At 50.3% G+C, this 18,437-nt stretch overlaps 1 protein-coding gene and 1 non-coding gene across 3 annotated transcripts in view; both read left to right on the top strand.

The window, feature by feature from the left end:
- The window catches only part of CAPN3 (calpain 3), a 54,463-nt gene extending 36,159 nt beyond the window's left edge, over positions 1-18,304 (top strand). Inside the window, exons 8-24 of one of the 2 annotated variants that reach the window (XM_049897387.1) lie at positions 936-1,021; positions 2,233-2,310; positions 3,505-3,665; positions 7,149-7,318; positions 7,653-7,664; positions 8,895-9,103; positions 10,088-10,124; positions 11,265-11,282; positions 14,126-14,236; positions 15,192-15,269; positions 15,638-15,695; positions 15,777-15,841; positions 16,224-16,292; positions 16,379-16,457; positions 16,678-16,794; positions 17,081-17,139; positions 17,539-18,304. In XM_049897387.1, coding sequence (XP_049753344.1) covers positions 936-1,021; positions 2,233-2,310; positions 3,505-3,665; positions 7,149-7,318; positions 7,653-7,664; positions 8,895-9,103; positions 10,088-10,124; positions 11,265-11,282; positions 14,126-14,236; positions 15,192-15,269; positions 15,638-15,695; positions 15,777-15,841; positions 16,224-16,292; positions 16,379-16,457; positions 16,678-16,794; positions 17,081-17,139; positions 17,539-17,565 — 1,434 coding nt within the window. In that variant the 3' untranslated portion in view covers positions 17,566-18,304. The remainder of the gene's footprint in view (positions 1-935; positions 1,022-2,232; positions 2,311-3,504; positions 3,666-7,148; positions 7,319-7,652; positions 7,665-8,894; positions 9,104-10,087; positions 10,125-11,264; positions 11,283-14,125; positions 14,237-15,191; positions 15,270-15,637; positions 15,696-15,776; positions 15,842-16,223; positions 16,293-16,378; positions 16,458-16,677; positions 16,795-17,080; positions 17,140-17,538) is intronic. The other variant, XM_049897388.1, reaches the window with a different exon arrangement.
- On the top strand, positions 1,515-1,585 carry TRNAG-UCC (transfer RNA glycine (anticodon UCC)). Its single transcript has one exon. It is a non-coding gene; the product is annotated as a tRNA-Gly (tRNA).
- Positions 18,305-18,437: the final 133 nt, after the last annotated feature.

Below are 18,437 nucleotides of genomic sequence, written 5' to 3'. Positions count from 1 at the left end.
TTGGTGGCACGGTGGCTAAGTGCTCAGCTGCTAACCGAAAGGTCGGTGGTTCAAACGCACCCAGCGGCTCTGTGGGAGAAAAGACCTGGTGATCTGCTCCTGTAAAGATCATAGCTTAGGAAACCCTATGGAGCAGTTCTACTCTGTCCTATAGGGTTGCAATGAGTCAGAATCGACTCGACCGCACACAGCAATATGAACTGGTAGAGTTGCATCTTGCCACAAGATGGCGCTCAGTTTGTCTTTGTTCTTGGTGCTATAGACGGCAGTTTCCCCAACGTTTTCAAGGAACAAACAGAAATGTCACTTTGGTTTTATGAAATTGACCTCATGGGCTCTCAGGTTTCTTGTTCTCTCACGTTCAGTTGCAATGTTTTGCTTCCTCAGGGACTTCTGGGGTTTACTGAGTCATGTAGGAGGCAGGAACCTGGTCAGTCCCGTTGCTCACAGCTGGGCAGGTCGTGCTCTGTACAAGGGATGGGCAGAGAGGGGCAGTGTGCTGCATCAGCCCATCGCGGAATGTGGGAGGAAGAAGCACCTTTCTCTAATTGGTCCATCTAGAGGGGATATCTTTCTGTAGCTCTCTCCACCAGTAGGGGAGGTTTATCTAATCACACGAGACACCAAATGTGCTAGCAGGGTCCTACTATGTCTGTCCCACCCCTTCCCCACAGAGCTCATAATGGCTGGGTTGTTCCCTGGAATATCACTTCTTAGGAGATGGAGAGGTGACAACCAAGCCCATGATCCCTGCAGACTCAGTCCTAAGATTCTCGCTCTTACTACTCCCATTCCATAGGAGGTTCTGATTAATCCCCCCAATCAGGGTCAAGGAGGAAGGACAGTGCTCCCGTAAGGGATTCTCTCCCCATCCTTGTCCCAGCCCTTTCCAGACAGAGGCTCCAGAGCTTGAGAGCTTTTTCTTTTTGCCCAAGACCCTGTTCAAAGATGAGAAAGTGAAGCTGGTGCGACTGCGGAACCCCTGGGGCCAGGTGGAGTGGAATGGCCCTTGGAGTGATGGGTAGGTGCTGGGACCCCATGGCGGGGGACAACACAGTATGGAACAAACCTGGATTGGGTGCCAAGCCATGAGTGCTCCCACATGCTTGGTCTGAAATCACCTTTAAAATGAAAGATCAGTAGAGGAGGGGCACAGGTGAGTGGGCTTCTGGGAAGGGCCAGGAGTGAAGTCAGGGGAGTCAGGGACCCAGAGAGCTTGGTGACTAGGTGGAAAGTGGACTGGGAAGGAAGATTCTAGAAAGCAAGAGACAGGCCCAGGCTAGAGGGGAGCCTTAAGGCAGGGGACTGGACTGCGCAAGTAACTTCCCTTTTTGGAGTCTCTGTTTCTTATCTGTAAAACAGGAACAATGTGAGCACCCACCTCATGGGCTGTTATGAGGAAGAAAAGCGATCATGCATGGAGAGTACTTAGTCAGGCCTGAGTTTTCCTCTTCTGGCAGTCCCCATACACAAGCACATGGACCCATTTAAAGAATTCTATCACTTAATGGGGGGCAGCGGTGGTTCAGTGGGAGAATTCCCGCCTTCCATGCGGGAGACCCAGGTTTGATTCCTGGCCGATGCACCTCATGCCAAGCCCTGCCAGTCAGTGGAGACTTGCCTGTTGCTACGATGCTGGGGGGAAGTTATTACAAAGGTTCCAGGAAACTTACAAAGCCTTAGCCTTTACAGTCACACCCCCAATCTCTGGTTCCTAATTGCCTTTACTGAATAGAGACAGCCTCTTGAGCTCCTCTTTCATGCCCAAGAGAGGGATAGCAGGTGACCATGGCCAGGGTGAGGCAAAGCAGCACGTGTCTGTGTGTGCCCTTTAGTCCTGTGCTTACTCTTATCCCAGTCAGCCATTCATCCACTCAGCAGGTATTTACTGAGCACCGAATGAATAGCAGGCACAGATCTAGACTTTGGGGAGATTCAGTGGACAAGCACCTGCTTCCACAGGTTGTGATAGATGCTGATCCTTATAGCCAGACTGCCTCTCACAAATGTTCACACACATTCCTTCACTTTTCCCTGCAAGAATCCAAGGACTCATGCCTGCAAGAACTAGTGCTGACTGTGTGCCAGGCCATATCCTACCGTGTGGGTTTAGAAACGAACACAGGAGACACAGATTGGTCAACTTCACTATATTTCTCTGACATCTGCTGCCCCAACCCACATCAGGCCTTCTCTTTTTCCCCATCAATAATTCATCCATTTTCCCACCAGTTGGAAGGAATGGAGCTTTGTGGACAAAAATGAGAAGGCCCGTCTGCAGCACCAGGTCGTTGAGAATGGAGAGTTCTGGTGAGTCCAGGCCCCTGGAGGACCACAAAGGCTCACGGATGGAACCGGGAGCTGGAACCTCAAACCTCAGCCCCATTGCAGAGGCCGCCAGGATCCAGGCCTTGGCGGATTTGAACCCTCTTCTTCTCCCTCCTGCCTGAGGCCCAGCAAGGAGGAGGCTGTGGGGGAAGCCTTATAGGTCACAGTGATGACTGAACCCAGGTCAGCTGCTGTGGCTCCTCATCTGTGCCTGCCCCGCAGCACTCTGCTCTGGCCACTCGTGCTCCCTGGCCTTGTGCATGCTATTTTTCTGAGCTAGAAATCTCCACTTACCATGTTCAACCAATGTCAACCTTCCCTCACTCACATTATTTCTTCCTAGGCTTCAAGTTTCAGCTAAAAGGGAATTTAACCAAAACCAAACCAAACCCCATTGCCTTTGAGTCAATTCCCACTTATAGTGACCCTGTAGGACAGAGTAGAACTGCCCCAGAGGGTTTCCAAGGCTGTAAGTCTTTACTACGGAAGCAGACTGCCACATCTTTCTCCTGTGGAGTAGCTGATGGGTTCGAACTGCCAACCTTTCAGTTAGTAGCCAAGCACTTAACTACTGTGTCACCAGGGTTCCTTGAACTTTCTAAGGGACCCCCTGAAATTCGTATAGGAGTAGGGTTAACCTATGTGTGATACTCCTCGAATTCTTCTTAAAATTGCTTGTTTAATTATCTGTCCTCCATCAAACCGTATGTCTTTCCCCTTTGCCTAGGGGGAAACCCTTTGGCATAGTAGTTAAGAGCTATGGCTGCTAACCAAAGGGCCAACAGTTTGAATCCAGCAGGCACTCCTTGGAAATTCTATGGGGCAGTTCTAGTCTGTCCTATAGGATCGATATGAGTCGGAATCGACTCAACGGCAATGGCTTTGGTTTGGTTTGGTGCCCAGGGGCGGGGCATGCTGTAACTTTCTGGAGAATTGAGCTGCACGGCTCTCCCAAACTCAACTTGAGTTCGAGTCATTATTGGAAGAGATGACAGTTGGGAGTGGATACATCAGAACTGACTGTGTTTATCCTAAAAAGGAAGGGCTGGGTCCTCCCTGGGACCATTATCACGTTCCTCTGAACTGTTTTGTTGGGCTGTGCCAGCCCTGAAGCCTTACCTTTCCCGCTGTCTCCCCATCTGCTTCTACATGCATCTCTCTCTTCTAACCTCTCAGGATGTCATATGACGATTTCATCTACCATTTCACAAAGCTGGAGATCTGCAACCTCACAGCCGATGCTCTGGAGTCTGATAAGCTCCACACCTGGACTGTGTCTGTGAATGAGGGCCGCTGGGTGAGGGGCTGCTCTGCCGGAGGCTGCCGCAACTTTCCAGGTGAGAGATGCTCTTGATGGGGGGGAAGGTCCAAGCAGAGCAAGTTCCAAGTAGAATAATACTAACGACCATTCATTGAGTCTGTACCAAGTTCCAGACACACGCTATCCTATTAAGCCCTCCCCCTCTTACTGAGAAGGAAGCCTCCATGCTGAGGAATTCGCAGCAAGGAGCTGTCTCAGAACAACTGGAGACTGAGTTAACATCTACTGCAATAGTTCAAGCTAGAGATGACGAAAGCCTAGACCAAGTCAGTAGCAGCAGAGATGGAGAGGAGAGGGCAGCTTTAGGGGAGAAAATATGTGGCAACTCAGGGAGTGATGGGGAAGAATGAAGAATGACTCCAAGATTCTTGGTTGAGGAGCAACAGTCCAACATATGACACACAAGAGAAAAGCACGCAGTGGTTTGTTTGTTTGTCTTTAGGGTTGGTTGTGGGGTTGTAGTGAGGGGAGCTCAGTTTAGAACATAGAAAGTTTGAGGTACCTGTAGAGTATCCAAGTGAAGAGAGATGTGTAATAGAGAACTGGATGCACACATTAGAACGGTACTTGGTTAAACAATGGGAACTCAATAAATAATTGTGGAGGGAAGGCAGTGAGGAAGGGAGGGAGAGAAGGAGGCAGTCAGAAGAGAGATGGAGACTGGGATATACATCTCAGGCATCGTCAACATGCAGGTTGGACAGTGGACGTCAAAGAGATTGCCTAGAGCGGCAGTGTCAGTGGATTAGAGAAGAGGGCCTAGAACCAAATCCTGAGGACCAACAGCATTTAAGAGGCAGATGAGGGAAGTGAAGCCATCAGTAAAGATTGAGAATGAAAATGCAGAGAGGAAGGAGGAGAACCAGGAGAGAATGGTGTCACAGAAGCCAAAGAAGGAGCAGCAGTGTTAAATGCAGAAAAGAATCCTGTGGATAAAGTCTGGAAAAGGTCCATTCATTGTGGCAGTTAAGAAAGAGGTCATAGGGGAACTTCACCGCTTCAATTTCAGCGGGAGGAAGAACAAAGTGGTCTAATGAGGGAGGGGAGATGAAAACTCTGTAAAGCCATAAAGAAAAATGAAGATCCGATACATGCTACAACACAGTACATAACCTTGGAACATTATGCTGAGTGAACTAAGCCAGACACAAAAGAACAAATATCATGTAATCCCATTTATATGAAATAGCTAGAATAGGCAAATTCATAGAGACAGAAAGTAGATTAGAGGTTACCAGGGGCTGAGAGGAGAAGAGAGAAAAAATTGCCTAGTGGGTACAGAGTTTCTGTTTGGGCTGGTTAAAACGTTCTGGAAATAGTGGTGATGGTTGCACAACATTGTGAGTATAATTAATGTACTGAATTGAACACTTAAAAATTGTTAAAATGGGAACCTTTATGTTATATATGTTTAACCACAATAAAATTAAATTTAAACAAAGTCAAAATGGTGGCTATAGAGGATTCTCTCCAGAGTCTTGGAACAAGACAGACGACTAGATGGAAACAGAGTCAGGGGTGAGATTGAAAAGCACCCAGAAGGAGCTAAAACGTACATCATATAGTATAACAAACTATGAGTACGTCTTAGCTTCTCTTCCAGCCTGTCAGCTCCTGAGAGAATGTTTTGTAGACGGCTGATGAGTCCTTGTTGAAGGAGTATGCGTGCATTTGCATAGTAACGCCCTCACTAACATCATCTCTGCTCTCATCGCTGTAGCTACCGTTGATTCCTCTGATTTAAAAACAGGCAAAGGGTGTTCATGTGCATTTTAAAATTCTGATAGGCAAAAGGCCAGGGGCCTCATATGAGCAAACCATATCACACCCAGAACATTACGAGTGTTGGGGTTAGAAGTTTAGGCTCTGAGGTCAGAGGAACCTAGGTTTGAATTCCTGCTCTTTCACTTACCAGCTGTGAGAACTTAGTAAGCCACTTAACTGTTACGGAATGCAATGGGTTCGCCACTTGTACTCTCGTTAAGAATAACTAAGAGTCAAGCAGGTTGAAAGCACACATAGTTTATTACTTGCAGCAAGTGAGGAGACAAGGAGCTCTGTCTCAAAGCACTGTCTCCCAGAACAAAGGGCTGGAGGAAGTTTTTATGCTACCTGGGAAAGGGGAAGTCATACATATTCATTAAATTCCTGGGAAGTAGCATGTTTATTTATTGTGGGGCCAGGCTAGGAATTAGCACGGAAGTAGCAGATGGACCCCTGCTTCTGAAGTCCAGTGATTTTTAGTTTCTTGGCATGAATCTCAGAGCTTGGGCTTAACTTCAGGTCACTGATTGGTTTCAGCTGGTTTGCCTGAAAAACATTTGTAAGCAGGGAGATTAGGATGGGGGCGGGGCTCACAATCCTGCCTGCAATCTGCTGTCCAAAGTTGCCCTGTAAAAATCCTTCACTGGTACAGCCCCTGGCTTAGGGCCTGTTTCCTAACTGGTCTCATAACCTCCTTGTGCCTCAGTTACTCCATCTGTAAAATGGGGACAATAATAATACCTGTCTCATCAGGCTGGTCTGATGTTTCAATGATTTCATAAGATAATGTGTTCAGCACAGTGCCCAGCGCATAGTAACATGCTGCATTATTAAGAGACAATGGGGTCATCACCTCCTTTTACCATCCTATCTCAAGAAAGAAAGGCTATTATTATCATTATTGTCCTTATTTTTAATTGTTTTATTGTTTCATCTCAGGAAAAGACAACGTTCAGTGCAGTCAGTGAGACAGACACATAATATGCTAATCATGCTATCTAATTTTAATCCGGATTTCTAGACTAACAGCTATGTTTTCTTGAGAAAAACATGTTTTTCGTTGGTGGTCCAAATCAGGATGTGAAACCATACACACCCTGAGGGGTCTTAACCAAATGACCATCTGCGCCCCTCAAAATATACTTACCCAGGAAGAGTGGTATCTGGGTGCTGTTGCCAACAGGATAGTTTTGCAAGATAGACAAAGAAAATACATGTAAGCATCTAGTGACCATGATCTAAGCGTCCAGTGAAACTACTGTAACCACTGACTACAACTGTTGATAATCAGTAACCAATCAGAGCGTGATTATTACAGTATTCATTGATTTTCCTATAATTGCCCTCCCTGTGGTTTGGTTCCTCTTTTTATCCCGTAAGAATACTTATGTAATAAAGCTTCCCCGGGACTACCTGGTTCCATTTTCAATGGGCTACGTAGTTCCCCAGTTGCAATTGTTTTAAACCCTTAATAAACATCTCTGTTTTAATTTGAAATAGCATTCAAGTTTTTCTCGGTGACTGTTTTTATTACTATTACACTAGCTGACAGACAGGAAGCCATACATCCAAGTCAGCGCAGCTCCATCTACATAAAGGCCACCCCCCAGATAATTAGGCAGATGCCTGCAACATTTTTCCCTAATATGCATGGAGCAAGTGGATGCATCATTTCCCTCCCTGCTCTTTCTCTGAGAGGCAGCTCTGAATGTGCGTTTCCTTTCTCGCACCACAGACACCTTCTGGACCAACCCGCAGTACCGTCTGAAGCTGCTGGAGGAGGACGATGACCCTGACGACTCCCAGGTGGTCTGCAGCTTCCTGGTGGCCCTGATGCAGAAGAACCGGAGGAAGGATCGGAAGCTGGGGGCCAACCTCTTCACCATTGGTTTTGCCATCTACGAGGTGTGTAGTCTGACCTGCTTTAGCCCAGGAAACACACAGCTTCCCAGGGAGGAGGCTTTTAGGGCTCTCTCATCCCGGGAGGTTTCTGGAGGGCTTCTCTGGCTTCCTGGTACACAGTGACCCCCACAGTGCCTATTGTCAGGCCCACCTGTATCAGACCCTCTTAGGTGTTTGTAACGCCCAGAAAAATCTGGGGGTGAAGGCAGATACGTGGGGGAGTAATTTCTGCATGGACTCTACGATTGCTGGCATGCTGTTCTTGCAATCCTCTTGCTCCCATTCAGATTTGAAATCCACAGAATTTCAGCGTCTTCTTTTTCTGTTTCTTTTCAAGGTTCCCAAAGAGGTAAAGAAGTGACAATGGCCAGCAGCTGTGTGCAACATCACCTGGGGCGGGGGGTCATGTGTCTGTCTGCGTGCACCGGGAAGCTTCCTGGTGGGGTTTGTGGGCAGGATGGTGGTAGGAGAGAGCCTGCTGCCTTAGCTCCAGAGCAGGTGCCTCGGGGCACTGCATGAGCCTCCTGTACCACCTCATGCGGACTTTCTCCCTTCCCACCAGACTGCCTGTCACACACTTGCACTCTGTCGTTCACGCTTACACTCAGACTCACTCATTCACACACTCATACTCATTCACACTCACACACATTCATATTCACTCATTCACACACACTCATTCACACTCACACTCACTCATACTCATTCACACACTCATACTGATTCACACTCATACACTCACACACATGTACTCACTCACACTTGTACTCACTCATTCACACACTCATTCATACACTCACACACTTGTACTCATTCACACTCATTCACACACTTGTACTCACACACACACTCACTCATACTGATTCACACTCATACACACTCGTAGTCACTCATCCACACTGATGCTCATACTCATTCACACACTCGTACTCATCCACACTCACACATTCATACTCATTCACACACACACTCATACACGTGCTCATTCACACACATACTGATTCATTCACACACTCATACTGATTCACACTCACACACTCGTACTCATTCACACACTCACACTCATACTTACACTCACACTCATTCTCACACACTTGTACTCATTCACACTCACTCATTCACACACACTTGCACTCCCTCATTCACTCACACACTCGTGCACACACTTGCTCACACTCAGTCACTTAGACAAGCACACTCATGCACACCGTCTCACCCTCAGTCACAGACACATTCCGAGGGTGACCGCCCTCTTAGGGATGGAGGAATTACCACCCTCAGAGCCCAGCCAAGGCCCCTCCTGCCTCCTTGGGGTCCTTCCCTAGCGTGGAGGTGATTCACAATTGATGACAGCAATTCTGGTAAGTGGCCCTGAGTGTGGGAATGTTAGGCTTGACCTTCACTTCTGAACCACAACAGAAAAGGAAGAGAAAATGCAGTAGGGAGCTCCAGGGTAGTGATTGAAAGGGGTGACCAAGAGTCAGGAAGGGACCGTGTAGAGGGATTTGAACAGGACAGGGCGTGCCCTGCCCCCCCCCTCCACTGGGGCTGAGATCCTGTGGGCTCCTCTCTCCCACAGATGCATGGGAACAAGCAGCACCTGCAGAAGGACTTTTTCCTATACAACGCCTCCAAGGCCAGGAGCAAAACCTACATCAACATGCGGGAAGTGTCCCAGCGCTTCCGCCTGCCGCCCAGCGAGTATGTCATCGTCCCCTCCACCTATGAGCCCCATCAGGAGGGAGAATTCATCCTCCGGGTCTTCTCGGAGAAGAGGAACCTCTCTGAGTGAGTCCCAGCCCCTAAACTTGCCCATGGCCCATTGTGGCGCTTGGGGGCGTAAGGCAGCTAGACCAGCCTCCTCCAAGAGTCCTGGGACATGTTGACCAGGCTGTGCCTCTTTCCCTGTTCCCACTGGTCACATTGCCTCCCCGCCTGCCTGCCTGCCTCCCCGCCTGCCTGCCCGCCTGCCCGCCTCCCTCCCTCCCTCCCTGCCTGCCTGTCTTCCTTCCTCCCTTCCTTCTTTCCTTCCTTCCTGCCTGCCTCCCTCCCTCCCTGCCTTCCTTCCTCTCTTCCTTCCTGCCTCCCTTCCTTCCTACCTGCCTGCCTTCCTGTTTGCCTTCTTCCCTCCTTCTTGCCTGCCTGCCTCCCTGCCTGCCTCCCTGCCTTCCTGCCTCTCTCCCTGCCTGCCTGCCTTCTTCCCTCCCTCCCATAAGCACCCACTATGTTCTAGGCGCTCTTACCCCAAAACCCAGTGCTCTCAAGTCGATTCCAACTCATAGCACCCATATTATATATATATATATATATATATATATATAAGTGAAACATTAGATAAGTGACAAGGAGAAAAAATAAAGTTGGGAAAGGGGATATGAAGTGTTGGGGTGATTGAAATTTTAGGGAGAATGGCCAGGGAAGATCAGTAAGGCCACCTCCTCCCTCTTGGCCATCAGAAATGAGCTCATAGGCTCTGCCACTCTGATCTCTATCCCTGAGAGAACACAAGGCCCATGGGTAGATGATTGGATCATGCCTTTGCACAGCTCTGGTAAACCCAACAAAAACCCATGTGCCTGGCTTGGCTGCTGGGGATGGTGGCCTATACAGGGTTGGATCCTGGGGTGGGAAGGGGGGCAATGTTGGTTCCTGGGGTTCTCTTGAGGTCAGTTCTGACTTGGCCAAGTAGCCATGTGACCTGAGGCAATCCTCTCTGTACTTCCTCTTGCTCCTGGTAACACTGAGACCCCCACATGTTTGTGTTCCTCACAGGGGTGTTGAAAGTACAATCTCTGTGGATCGGCCACTGGTAAGTGAGAAGGCTCAGAGGATCACCTTCCCAGGGCCAGGTAGGAGACAGGCTGGTGGTGGAGGAGAGAGTGGGTGTCGGCTGAGGGAGAAGAGGGCTGCGGTGTGCAGAGCAATTAGTCCATGTTACCACAGCTTTTGTGCAGCATGGCCAGAAATTAAGGTCTTGGGGGCGGTCACTCATTCCAAGGGCTGGGATGTACGGAACAGGGTCCTAGAAGCAGTTTGAACAATTAGAGGAAGAGAAAAAGGAAGAACGGATGATGAGAACAGCAGGTAATATTGGGTTATGAGACGCAATCTCACATAGAAGAAAACAAGCACACGGCTCTGGGTCAGTGTCAACACTCGGGCCAACCACCATCACAGGCTTTTGCGTTTGGTTTTAGTATTAAGTGCGTTTGGTTCCATCCTCATCTTTCAAACACTGGTAATCAGTGCATTTATCAGGAGTTGCCAACTCACAGCTTATGGGAGCTGGCGTTCCACCTAAATGAGAAGAGCAGGCGGATGCAGGGATTTGGTGTCCCCACTGGCATATCTGTTTTCAGTTCTCAAGGACACTTTGCTTCAGTGTTGGAGGGACAACTAGAGTGGTGGTGACTGTGGCCACCTGAGGGTGCAGAGACAGCAGCTGCTCTCAGCTCTAGCTGATGACTTAACAGGGGATTGCAGGGTAGCCAGCCAGACCTGCAATTTTACAAAAGAAGCCCAAAATTCGGATTTCCACATTAAATCTCCTTGTGTTAAATGTCTGCTCAAAAAAAAAAAAAAAAAAAGACTTATACTATATAAGTCAAACAAAACTCACTGCCATTTGAGTGAGCCACCTTTTCAGTGTATTAGTAACCAACATCATTAAAAAATAAAACATTAGCAGGAAGACCCCTTCCGTTGGCTAGGTCCAATCAGAATAGAGTATAAAACAAAGCCATAGCCTCAGCCCTGGCCGGGCCTTGAGCGAGGAGAAAGTTTTCCTCTCTCCTCACCTTTCAGCCATTTCTTTGGCTCCTTGATTTCTGGACCCCAGAACCTCAATCCAAGCTAAGGACCAGGTCACAGGGAAGCCAAAAGCCACTGGGTTTTCTGGGAACTTGCTTTTCACTTATTCTGCGTTTGCCTATTTCCTTTTCTTGTGCAGAAAAAGAAAAAAGCCAAGGTGAGTGTAAGTGGGTGAGCTGGCTGGAGAGCATGGAGTGTGTGCGCAGGTGCACCAGGCAGCCGCCTCCTCCTCCCCTCATCCCTAAGCTCCTGTCGCAGCGTGGGAATGTAGTAACAACAGCTAATACTTGCCCAGTGGAGGCCGTGTGCCAGGCACTCTGCTAGACGCTTACGTGGATCAGCTCACTTAATCCCCACGACAACCCTACGAGATTACTGCTACCATCACCCCATTTTCAGAGGGGGAAACAGGAACAGAGAGCTTAACTAACTTGCCCAAGGCCACACAGCCAGTAGGTGGCAGAGCCAAGGAGTCTGGCTGCCCACCTCTCACACGAGGGAGGAGAGGATGGCCAACTAGTCAAAATGGGCCTGAAGCACCCTTTCTATCTCAGAAGTGGGTTTGGCTAAGCCGAAACTTGATTCTCAGGGCAGTGGGTTTTATTCCTCAGGGTACAGTGGGATAGTTGCACGAGGGCTTCTGTGGAGTCCGGGTAGTCTCGCGATGCCGGCTGCATGCTCTGTAGACTGGGTGGCTGCTTTCCCTTCTCTCTTTTCTCTGTCTGCCCCCCACGCCTTTTTTCTCAGCCTTCTCCTAGGGAATAGGTGGTGGAGGATGCGCAGAGGGCCAAGTCACTGCCAGGGCTCATTTCTAGGTGAAGCTTGTAGCAAGTTCCCTTTTAAGAAGCGAGCTCTCACCCTGAACCAAGCTACGAAGGAACCTCCTAAGTCCCGAGCCTGGTGCAGAATGTCAGCACCCTCAGGCTTCTGCTTGCTGCCTGTGTCCAGAGGGAGGCTGCCCTTCCACGGGCAGAGGGAAACTTCGTCTGCACAGCGCCAGGGTTGGCTCTCAACTTGACTGTTTAAGGGGGAGGAAGAAAGAAAGCTACCTGAGCAGTTTCCTCTCCCGAAGCCTTGGGTTGTTGCCTTCTTCCACCGATTCACTAGAGCCTCTAACAGCCCCTCCTGGGCGTTCTGGCTATATCCACTCTGCTGCAAAAATGTGGCCCCTAAAGGTGACTGTGTGTGCTAAGGGCATCTCAGATGCCTTAGAGCAAAGCTTTCATCTGGGACCAAGGTTCTTTGTATGCTTTTGGAACCTAATATTACAGCTGTAGGGTTGCTATGAGTCGGAATCAACTCGATGGTAACGGGTTTGGTTTGGTTTCTGTTAGCAACTCAAACTCTTTTCTACCCCCATCCTCACTTCATTTACCCCATAAATTTCCCAGGGGAATTATGGCCACGGTAATGCATACCCCTTTTAGAATTTTGGTTTGACTGCCCAGAGTGCCGTCCAGAAACGGTTGACCTTTGGGCATCCTTGAGCCCATGGGGCAGTAGCCACATGCATTCAGACGAGGTGTGGTGTTGGTGTTTGCGCTGCTTGGGAAGATCCATTCCAGGGTCATCAAGTGCTAAAGCTGGCCCAGGCTAGAGCTGACACTCATCAAACGATGTGCCAGGCACCGTGTTAAGGGTAAAACTTTTTTTCCCAGTTCAATTTTATAGGTGAGGATACAAAGAAGTGAAGTGACTTGTTTAAGGACACACAACTGGAGGGGCGAAACTGGAGCTGGAAAACCTGTCTGTCTACTCCAAAGCTTGTGTTTCTGGCTCAGGCCTCTCAGACTCCAGGGTTTGTGTTGCTGACTCACTCTTGGGCCGGGAGATGTATGTTTGGCAGGGGTGCCCCATGGCCACACCATGTCTACTGGCACATATCCCCCCTCAGCTTGTGACCACCCACTTGCTCCAGGATCCCCTTTGCTTAGAAGGTAAAGCTAGCCAGGGCCTTTGAGGTCTGCTGGGAGCCCAGGGGCACATGAGCCAGCTGGAGGAGCTGTTTCTACGGGCCTGTTCATTTGAGCTGTCTAGATGAACCACGGAAGACAGAGGGAGGTTCAGAGACACGTCAGGCTCCTTTGCTGCTCTGAGACTGTGACTGTCTCACTGCCCTCTGACTGCAGCCCCAGCCCCGACAGCACAGCTTCCCTCTGGTCTTTCCTGCAGGGTGTGTAGCACCAACCAGTACTGGCACAGCCTGCAGCAGGGCTCCCCCGTCATAGCCTCTCACTGCATGAGCCTATGTTGAAAATACCCCTTCTATTTGTGTAGCACCTTAAATGGTTTTGTAGTACAATTTCAGTATCTCATTTGATCCCGACAATAACAAGGGCAAAGCAGGTTCTGACAGCCCCATTAATGGTGAGTAAACTGACACCAGAGCTATGCCTTATGTGTAAGGGGCATGGCTGCGATTCCAGCCTTGTGTTCTGAAACCTCTCACCCACTGACCATTTCGCTAATCTTTTTCCCAAACTGTACTCAGCAGAGTCCTAGAGGCCCTTGGAGGTGTCTCAGTAGCTGCCATGGTGATGTGGGGGTGCCATTGGGAAAGGACTCTGCCCTCCCCACCAACCAGAGAGGCTCTGCTTTAATGGCTTTCTATGCACGGGACTCCTGAGAAGTCTAATTCCAACAGTGTTTCCAAAGTCGACAAAACCTGCGAAAACCACTGCCCCAGATCATGCTGCTTTCCACACTCCTACCGTTTCACATCTACTACCTTACTTAACCCTCATAACTGCACCATATGGAGAAGCAGGGCAGGCACTAAGAGATGAGGAACTGGGTCCAGAAAGACAGCATCTTTCCCCAAGTCACACAGCTTCTTCATGGCCGAGATGGAACTTGAACTGAGGTTCAAGAGCTCCTGACTCTGCTCCTTTCCTCTGTTCATAACCCAGAGCTGCTCCAGGAGGGAAGCTGCCTTAGTGTGCCCCTTAGCCTATAATCCTTGCTTCTTTCTTACCCTTTCCCCACTTTCCTCGTCTTCAGCCAATCATCTTCGTTTCGGACAGAGCAAACAGCAACAAGGAGCTGGATGTGGACCACGAATCAGAGGGCAAAGACAGAACAAGCCCTGATAAGCCAGAGAAATCCCCACAGGTTTCTGGAGCATACAGCAAGAATGGGACTAGCATGCAAAAGGGGTCCTCCTATGCTCTTGGGGTGCATGGGGTTGGAGGGGTCCCAGAGGTAGGATGTCTCTTTAACATCTAGAGGTATGGTTTTGGTCCACTGACCTTTTCTTTCAGCAAGCAAGTTGCCCTAAAATTTGGGATGCTGCTTGGGTGAATGTCTTGGGGGTTCACTGCTACACCAAGCCTAGGAATGACAAGCTGAGCCTTCCCACTGGTACTTATCAGCCAGGACAATGACAGGAAGAGGCAGAGCCTGAGACAGAATCAGCTTGACCCTGAACAACTCCTGTCTCATGGTGTCCTCATGACATGGGGGATAAAGAATGGTAGCAGAAATGTGGTCCTCCAGAGCTCAGGGGAGGGTGTTGGATTGGAGTGGGAAGAGATGGTGGTATAAAACAAGTGGGAGTGCGGTTAAGGGGCAAAAGTCCCAGGCAAATCCAGGGTCACCTCCTCTATCCTAAATGACCATGCAATGGAGTGGGGAAGGGTGTCCTCTGAGGACTTGTCCTTGATGACAGAGGCTGGAGGAATCAGAATGGCCTGATGACTTTTGACCTGCTGGGCATGCTTGGTTGGGATGGTCAGGCTCAAAACAGTGGAAGGGCTCTAACCGGGGGGTGGAGCGGGGGTGCCTAAATAGGGCTGTCCATGTGTCTGCATGTCTCATACATCCCCTTTGGTTGGGGTGCCTGGGCCTGGAGAGGCATGGAGTGAGGAGTTGTTGGGGCGGAGGTGATTCTCACTCCAGCTCACCAGGCCTGACTATGGAGGAGAAGCGTCTGCCCCTGCACCCCAGTCTCTGCTGCCACCCAGGGCTGTTGTAGGTACCCCGGCTCCATCAGCCCAGAAGGAACGTTCTTCACGGGCCTGCCTACCTCCCTGCTCCCCGTGGACTGTCTTCCCTTGTCCGTTCACAGCCATACACCAGCCACAGTGACCAGGAAGGCGAGGAACTGCAGCAGTTCCGGAATATCTTCAGGCAGATAGCCGGCGACGTAAGTACCCCCCTCCCAAGGCTCACAGGTGCCTCCCTCGCACCTTGATTAACCGCTCAAGTGACCGCTTATTTCATTCTTATGCAGAAGAGGTCACTTCTGGCTTTTGGTGGATCCAGGGATACATGCGTGTAGCAAAAAAATTCCACAAGTCCTTGACACGTCCACTGGGCGTGTCAGAGGCCTTTTTGCCCTGAGGGGCCCACTGCAGCCTGGACAGGGGAGGGTGCAGGATCAGGCCCCTCAGAAAAGCCCAGCTTCCCCGTGACAGAATAGCGCTGACAGGGATTTTATGAACACGGACAGTGGGATTTGTTCTGAAGCCCCTGCTCCGTCAGCTGCTGGACTCTGCCTTCTTTCCTCCTCAGGATATGGAGATCAGCGCAGATGAGCTCAAGAATGTCCTTAACACAGTTGTGAACAAACGTGAGTGGCTCAGACTGCATGTGGGGATGGGCATGGGGCCATTATCTGAAAGCAGCTCGTCAACCCTCTCCATACCCCCAGATAAGGACCTGAAGACACAGGGGTTCACGCTGGAGTCCTGCCGGAGCATGATCGCCCTCATGGACGTATCCTTCCTGCCAGCTCTTCCCAAACCTGTCATTGGCCCCTGTGCAGCCCAACAAGGAGGGGGCCCAGTCAAGCAGGGGGGCATGAATTTGTGCCCAAGGAAAGACTTAAGGAGGTCCTGACTTACAACATCCTGGTGCTGGTCCACACGGGGCTGAGGGGACAGGAGCTGGGAAAGACATCGGCTGTAACAGGGCCCTAACCCTCAGGTCCTGCCAAGCAAAGGTGGTTCTTAGGAGACGCGCTCCCTGGGTTAGACAGGCACTGACTGAGGAGGGGTGGAGGTGAGGGCTGAACACCCGGACAGGGCCTTCCTGTAGGGCCACTTTCCCATCCAGGGGGGCTTGCTATCTGCTCTGTAGCCCTGACCTCTCCCTCCAGACGGACGGCTCTGGGAGGCTGAATCTGCAAGAGTTTCATCACCTCTGGAAGAAGATTAAGTCCTGGCAGGTGGGAAGGGAAGGAAAGGTGGGAATGAAGGAGTTGATTCTGGAGCTTCGTGTGTTGACCTCTGTCCTCAAATTTTCTATTGCCAGAAAATTTTCAAACACTATGATGCAGACCAGTCTGGCACCATCAACAGCTATGAGATGCGAAATGCAGTCAATGATGCAGGTGCCAGGGAAGAAGGCCGGCTGCAGAAGGGAGCTGGAGGGAGGAGTGAGGGGGCCAAGGCTACTAGGGCCCTTCTGAGGAAAGGGGGGAGAAAGGGCTTCTGGTTTTCCTTTCCCAGTCCTGAGTGGAGTGAGAAAGAGGACAGGGCCCCAAGAGGCAGGGGGAAAATAGAACACAGGCCTGAACTCTGCCTCCCTTCCTAACAAGGCCCCCTCCGCAGGGTTCCACCTCAACTGCCAGCTCTATGACATCATCACCATGCGCTACGCGGACAGGCACATGAACATCGACTTCGATAGCTTCATCTGCTGCTTCGTCAGGCTGGAGGGCATGTTCAGTAAGTGGGGGCTGCCCTTCTCTCTCACAGCCGTCCAGCCTGTCCTCCCGCAGGGATAGCTGCGCGTAGGTCATAATCTTTCAGTCTGTTCCACCCAGGCTGATCAAAGGCAGAGGCCCTCGTTAGGCTCAGAATGAGATGACACGGTGAGGGTTATGGGTGACACTCTGCGGGCAGACCTTTGTGCTGCAGGACAGCACTTAGTGCGTGACCCTCCTAAGTAGTAACAGTAGTGGAGCAGGGTGAGCCCGTCACTGGCCCTGAGCTTCTGCATTCTTCCCCACAGGAGCTTTCAATGCATTTGACAAGGATGGAGATGGTATCATCAAGCTCAACGTTCTAGAGGTAAAGCACAGAGAGGGAGCGAGCTCCCCCACACCTTCGTTCAAGGTAGATGAGCCAGCAAAGCAGCCTGACCCACTGTGTTTTCCTCACTTTCCAAATGGTGGTGGTGGATGGTATGGGAAAGGAGTCTAGAGAAGGGAAGTGAGCCGGGATTATGGCTCACAGGGCACACGTACTGGGGGAAGGCTCCATGGGCCTCAGCTCCCACGGTGACTGCATGCTGGGAAACACCTGCCTCCCTAGACGAGCTCGGGAGGCCAGGCAGGGAACCTCTGCTTCTGGGAAAACACTCCCAGTGTCCGGCATGCTGAGGCTGTTCCCTTCCCCCCACCCTGTAAGATCCTCCGGCTGGGGTCTCTTCCTCTGTTTCCATTCTGATCTCTGGGCTTTGTCTTTCAGTGGCTGCAGCTCACCATGTATGCCTGAACCAGGATGGCCTCATCCAAGGCCATCAGGATGACTTAGGATTTCAGCTTTAGCCAACACTGCTAGAACCACTTACCTCAAAGGAGCTGGTAGCTGTACCCCAACAGGCCTCCAGGCACGTCTTTCTCGTTCCTCTTCCACTTAATCCCCCAAGCGGCTTCCCAGCATCTGTTATCTTTCATGCTCAGCCTGATCCTTTAGTTATGGAATGCAGTAGGGAGAACTTTGTTCCTTTATCACAGGGAGACAAGCACCTCCGAGATTTGCTCCCATTCTGAGATGACTTGGCTCTGAACTAAATGCAAAGGTTTTGACCCCTCCTGAGCTGTCTGCAGGGCCTTTGCCGATGGCAGAGTCCCCGGGTGGTATAAGCCTCATTTGGCTGGCAGTTCGAATCCATCCAGAGGTGCCTCAGAAGAAAGGCCTGGCAATCTACTTCTGAACGATGACAGCCATTGAAAACCCTATGGAGCACAGTCCTCGGCAACACACGGGGTCAACACGAGTTGGAACGGCCTTGATGGCAACTGGCTGGTTTGGTGGTTCCTTGTGCTGAGCCCTCCGTCACCATTACGTGAGCCCACCCATGGGACAGGAACCCAACTGACACTGGTTCTGCCTGTTTCGGGCGGGCCCACTCTAGGGTAAACCAGCTCAGCGGGACAAGGCTGATACTTCGGGTTGTCCCACGCATAGTCTGGCTACATTCTGACAAGTGCTGTCTGAATAAAGGCATGTGTATGGCTATTTTCCTTGTGTTTTGTCTTCTTACACTTAGATAGCTGCCACAGCAGGACTGAATGGCTTCCAATCTTACACTATTTTATCACAATTTCAGAACAGAACAATGGAAAAAACAGACCCCTCCCCCT

The sequence above is a fragment of the Elephas maximus genome, chromosome 10 (genome assembly GCF_024166365.1).
Source record: "Elephas maximus indicus isolate mEleMax1 chromosome 10, mEleMax1 primary haplotype, whole genome shotgun sequence".
Taxonomy (NCBI): domain Eukaryota; kingdom Metazoa; phylum Chordata; class Mammalia; order Proboscidea; family Elephantidae; genus Elephas; species Elephas maximus.
The sequence above is the reverse complement of the archived record's forward strand: the minus strand, read 5'-3'. Positions and strand labels throughout refer to the sequence as shown.